We start from the raw sequence: 5,896 nt of genomic DNA, 5'->3' as shown, positions 1-5,896 counted from the left end.
GAGGGAAAGAGGCAACTAGATTGGCACTATGAAACAGCTTAAAGGACAGAGCTAAGGGATTCGTTTTATTGTTATATGTCCATCTGCTACTTTCCTGCACTTCAGAGATTCTTTTTTTTTTTTTTTTTTTGAGACTGAGGCTCACTCTGTTGCCCAAGCTGGAGTGCAGTGGCACAATCTCAGCTCACTGCAACTTCCACCTCCTGGGTTCAAGCAATTCTCCTGTCTCAGCCTCCCAAGTAGCGGGGATTACAGGCACATGCCACCACGCCTGGCTAATTTTTTTTTTTTTTTTTTTTGTATTTTTAGTAGAAACAGAGTTTCACCATATTAGCCAGGCTGGTCTCAAACTCCTGACCTCGGGTGACCCTCCCACCTTGGCCTTCCAAAGTGCTGGGATTACAGGTGTGAGCCACCATGCCCGGCCAAGATTTTGACTTCTAATGAGAGTCCCTTTCATGGCTTTTTATGATGTCAGTTCTAGGGATTCAGCTGTGGTTCTCCTGCCTGCCTTCCTGTGACCACATACTGCACCCCACCTCTGCCTGTGTGTGAACATAGATGTGCATCCACCTGCGCGCACACACATGCACACAGATGCCTTGATTTGGGCTGATCTAGCATCTCAGGTATCTGAAGATTTTGGGAGTGACCAACAACTCTTCCCACATTTGGATAAGCTATATCTGCCCCCGCAAAAGATATTCTATGTGAGCTGTTTGGGTAGAAAGGAAGCGACAAGTCTCCTGACATCTTGGCAGCACCAAAAGACTGACAGTCCTCTCTCTTGGCCCTTAATTCCCTTGTGTCTCCCCTATGCCACTCATATAGGCTAGAATAAAATGGCTTTAAGATTTTAATTTTTCATCCCCCTACTGATTTGTCTTCAGCATTGATCCACTTGCTGCTAATTGGCATTTTTCTCCCAGAGGTAGATATGCCTGATTATGAGTCCCCCAGCCTGACCAGCTTTCACCACCAGCCTCACACAGCTCACGTGGTACCCCATACCTTTCAGAAGTATCTCCTGATCCATCTGCCCCTCCGAAAGACGTCCCAGCAAGGCGAAGCTGGTGCAGTGCTGAGGCATCCCCTCAGGTTCGTAGCCCAGCTCCACCTGCCCCTTCTCCAGGGCGTACCTCCCGTCCACAATGGAGCCCGTCATCACTTGCACCCTGCTCAGGTTTGCTGGATGGTTCAGAACCACTGTCAGGTGGTTTCCTATACTAATGTTGTGTGTCCAAAAGAATGACTCATCCAGAGTATAGGCCTCCCAGGGGAAATGCACACTGGAAACCTGCATATTAGTGAAGACAGCTGCAGGCGGGTTATCGGGACCAATGGTGTTCTTTTTCCGAAGTCCTGTGGCCTTCTGCTTGTGATCAAAGGCAGTGTAGGAGATCCTGCGGTAGAAGAGGAAAGGTCTACAGAGGATTGGGCTTTCCTGGACCAGGAGGGTACGGAAATGAGAAATCAGGCTGTGGAGGGGTTTCTCCTTGTAGAAGAGGAGGAGGAAATGGGCCAGGAGTGGGAGGTCCCTGCTGTGGAAGAGTTTGCCAAGGAAGCCCATATTGGAGAACTCCAGTAGCACCCACGAGTTGGACTTCATGGTGGCCACCCTCGAATAAATGTGGGTGACAAAGTTGGGGGCAATAAAGACATTGTCCTCTATTAACAGGAAGTAATCAGAGAGCTTTGTGGCAAAGCTCATGAGGAAGGCGTGATCTATGTTCTGCTTGGAGTAGAATTCTCCACGAAAGGCCTCATCCCTGACGCTGTCCACAGTTGGGTAGGCATCAGATGGAGCATGGATCAGTAGCAACTGCCCTTCCAAGATCTGTGGGCTGAAGAGGCTTGAAATATGGGCAACAGTTTCTTTGAGCCAGGTGAGGTCAGAATCTGCCAGATGGACCAGCACCGTAAGACGTTTCTGCTCAGCCTTAGAAGAAACACGGAACAGGGAGACCAGTGTGTACAAGAGGCTGCTTCCATCTCCTTGCTGCACTGAGGAGATCCCCACCGTCAGCCATCCTAAGGAGAGGTAAAATCGGGGCGACTGTCAGTGTACAGGAACAGTGACGGTTGTCAGAAGGGTTAGGGGTTGGGATGCTATGTGGGACTTTCACTCCTCCTTTCTTCCCTCTCATTTCCTGCCTGTTTTTCCCTTTGGCAGAGGGGATGCTTACATCCTTGCTACTCCAAGTGTGGTCCTTAGTCCAGCAACATCAGGCTCCTCTGTAAGCTCATTACAAATACAGAATCTGGACCCCTACCTCAGATTTAATCAGAAGCTGCATTTTCACAATATCACCAGGTAACTTGCATGCACAGTGAAGTTTGAGAAGTACTAAGCTAGGTGATGCTGAGTCTCTGTGGGTTTTGCTGAGTCTTCTTTGAGCCTAGAACTTTGTGGCATATGGTTTAGGGGCTCAATAAATATTAGCTATTATAGTCATTATAATTGTTGTCAATTATATTATTGTTGTCAATTGTTGTCATCTTCACAAAGCTGTCCTTTGAAGAAGGTATATTAGGAGAAGGACTTCCCGGCTGGGAGCAGTGGCTCACACCTGTAATCCCGGCAGTTTGGGAGGTCAAGGTGGGAGGATCGCCTAAGGTCATGAGTTCAAGACCAGCCTCACCAACACGGAGAAACCCTGTCTCTACTAAAAATACAAAATTAGCCGGGCCTGGTGGCACACACCTGTAATCCCAGCTACTCGGGAGGCTGAGGCAGGAGAATAGCTTGAACCCAGGAGGCAGAGGTTGTGGTGAGCTGAGATCACACCATTGCACTCCAGCCTGGGCAACAAGAGCAAAACTCCATCTCAAAAAAAAAAAAGGAAAAGGACTTCCCTTAGAAGTCAGGAGCCCAGGCCAAGCGCAGTGGCTCACGCCTATAATTCCAGCACTTTGGGAGGCTGAGGTGGGTGGATCACGAGGTCAAGAGATCGAGACCATCCTGGTCAGCATGGTGAAACCCCATCTCTACTAAATATTCAAAAATATTAGCTGGGCGTGGTGGCGCACGCTTGTAGTCCCAGCTACTCGGGATGCTGAGGCAGGAGAATTGCTTGAACCCAGGAGGCAGAGGTTGCGGTGGCCGAGATCGCGCCATTGCACTCCAGCCTGGGTAATGAGCTAAACTCCGTCTCAAAAAAAAAAAAGAAGGAAGAAGACAGGAGCCCAGAGTTTTTGTCCCAGTTCTGCTGATTGTGTGATCTTGAGCAAATCCCTTCAGCCCTGAGTTTAGTTCCTGATCCATAAACTGGGGGAGTTGGACTATGTGACTCTAAGACCCCCGCTAATTCAAATGTTCTCTAGTCTAGTGAGTCCACCTTCTTATAGCAATTAACTTTAGTAACTTGCCAGGAAGGGAAAAAAGAAAAGTGGTAGCTAACTAACTTTTTTCTCCTTCCTCCTCATATTGCTGATATATATATTGCCTTGGGGAAGGAGGAGAAAATTGTCTGCCAGAATCTAATATTCCTAGGCACAAATCTGTCTTCCTCCTTCCCTCTTCTACTGTCCTTCCTATCTGGCTGATCTCTTTCTGTCCCTACTTCCCCTGGGGTACTGAATTCTTCCCTCTTATTGGTACTCACTCTTTCTTCTCTTCTGGATTTTTTCCATATATTCGAAGGTGAGTTTCTGCCAGTCTTCTAGTGGTCTTGGGTCCTTCCTGCTGTTATAACTGGCCTCCTGGGGCATTGACAAGGGCAAACATATGTATCATTTCATAAAAAGAACAAACTTTACACCCCAGTGGCTGGAAGGTGTAAAGTTTCCCATAAGCTTTTCTGGGAAAAGAAGTGGAGTGAACCATTTTCCCTAGAGTGAGCCCAGCACATTCTCAGGATGCTTGGCCATTGGCTAAAATATCCAGGGCTCAAGCAGTATTTGCTCTCCTTTGTCTTAACGAATATGGAGAACTAATAGACCTGGATCCATACCCCCATTCCCTTTGGAGCTTCCTGCTCTCGGGTGAAAAGGTACAGGAGGAAGGAAAGCCCAGGGGCTTTCAAGAATCTGCCTGTCCACACCATTTCCACCCTATATTCCCAGTTCCCAAACTGAGCAAGCTCAAGGGTTGCTACTTGGCCTTTGATAGTCACCACATTTTGATCATCTTCAGTTTCCTTGGGGATTTTCAAAGTGATGAAGAGCCACAGGAATACAATGCCCACTGAGAGTATGAAGCATTTCCTGATGGAAATCCGCATCGCGTCTGCGCCAGGATACGGTTCCTATAGCAAGAAGTCAATGTGTACAGCTTGAGGACTCTCTTCTTCCTATCCATGCCTAGAGCCTCCCTCTGTCCTCTGGAAGGCTTCCCTGATTATATTAACCACCCCCTGCCTGCCCCCATATTCTGTCTTTCCTCATTGTTAACTTATTTCCTAGATTTCGGCCCACTACAGCCTCCACCTCCCAGGTTCAAGTGATTCTCCTGCCTCAGCCTCCTGAGTAGCTGGGATTACAGGCACGTGCTACTGTGCCTGGCTAATTTTTGTATTTTTAGTAGAGATGGGGTTTCACCATGTTGGCCAGGCTGGTCTTGACCTCCTGATCTCAAGTGATCTACCAACCTCGGCCTCGCAAAGTGCTAGGCGTGAGCCACCGAATCCGAGCACACCCTTTTATCTGATCTACGAACCTGAAACAATAGAGCCTTATTCCTTGCCTAAAGAAGGAAGGTCACTTGTCCTGTGATAATATTTGTTGCAATCACTTCATATCCTTAGCGATTCAATTTCAAAATGATGAGGGAGGGTTGGCTGAGGCTTTAGTGATACAGTTTATCTGAATAAACAGATGGTCATTGTACCCTCCTTACCCCCACTTTTTAATTTTATTTTTGAGACAAGGTCTCGCTCTGTTGCCCAGACTGAAGTGCAGTGGCATGATCATGACTCACTGCAGCCTTGACCTCTCTGGCTCAAACAACGATCCTCCCACCTCAGCCTCCCAAGTAGCTGGGACCACAGATGTACACCACCAGCTAACTCTTTTTTTTTTTTTTTTTTTGTGGAGATAGGCTCTCCCTGTGTTGCCCAGGCTCGTCTTGAATTTCTGGCTTACATGATCCTCCTGTCTCAGCCTCTGAAAGTGCTATGATTACAGGCGTGAGCCACCACAGCCTGCCTCCCACACTTTTTAAAACAAAAATCAAACTATTAAAACAACTAACCCTGAGTGTTGCTAAGTGCTATGCCAAATTGCTGTCTTTGTCACTTTTTTTAAATAAAGAGTATCCTTAATTTATTCCAGTCTTTTTTTTTTCTGCCACCACCCTCCTCCTCTTATTCCAGTCTTTAATCTTATTCATAGACCTTGATTAGAACATGATTCTGTTAACTTAGAGTGAAAAAAAAAAATCCTTTCCTGTGTGTTGGTTTATTGGAATTCAGGCTGGCTCAGCCTCAGAAGTGCTTGTATGCTGCTCTCTTCCTCTGTGAGTGTCTTTTCTCTGGTGAGATGTGTTTCTCTGATTGCTTTGAGATTATCAGAGGTAAGGCTTTAATATGCCTTCTCACCTCTTCTCGATTCTTTCCCTGTGTGATCAGCACACAAAAGAAAAGGTGTAGTCAGTGATTTCTGTGCTCCTGAGGCCATACTATTCTCTAACCTCCCCCATTTCCAGGGATGCCTTCAACTTTAGTATTTTGGTAGAGGTTAACATACTTCTCTCCCTTAGTCACTTCGCTTTGTGATGAGTTATAAAAGTAGGCTGGGCATAGTGGCTCACGTCTGGAATCCTAGCTCTTTGGGAGGCTGAGGCAGGAGGATCTCTTGAGCCCAGGAGTTCCAAGACCAGCCTGGGCAACATAGGGAGACCTCCATCTCTATTTAGGTAAAAAACAAACAAACAAACAAACAAAACAATAATACTTAT

At 46.9% G+C, this 5,896-nt stretch overlaps 1 protein-coding gene across 1 annotated transcript; it reads right to left on the bottom strand.

Annotated features, from left to right (window-relative positions):
- Positions 1-434: 434 nt before the first annotated feature.
- On the bottom strand, positions 435-4,223 carry LOC116545977 (alpha-1,3-mannosyl-glycoprotein 4-beta-N-acetylglucosaminyltransferase-like protein MGAT4E). The gene is made up of 3 exons (XM_032272367.1): positions 3,954-4,223; positions 3,606-3,702; positions 435-2,031 (listed from the first exon to the last, which is right to left on the bottom strand). The coding sequence occupies exons 1-3, from the start codon at positions 4,221-4,223 to the stop codon at positions 908-910; spliced, it is 1,491 nt and encodes a 496-aa protein (XP_032128258.1). The 3' UTR covers positions 435-907.
- Between the last annotated feature and the right edge of the window lie 1,673 nt (positions 4,224-5,896).

Source organism: Sapajus apella, unplaced genomic scaffold, assembly GCF_009761245.1.
Source record: "Sapajus apella isolate SASKATOON/1434 unplaced genomic scaffold, GSC_monkey_1.0 scaffold467, whole genome shotgun sequence".
Lineage (NCBI taxonomy): Eukaryota > Metazoa > Chordata > Mammalia > Primates > Cebidae > Sapajus > Sapajus apella.
Note: the sequence above shows the minus strand (reverse complement) of the source record. Positions and strands in the feature narration are given on the sequence as shown.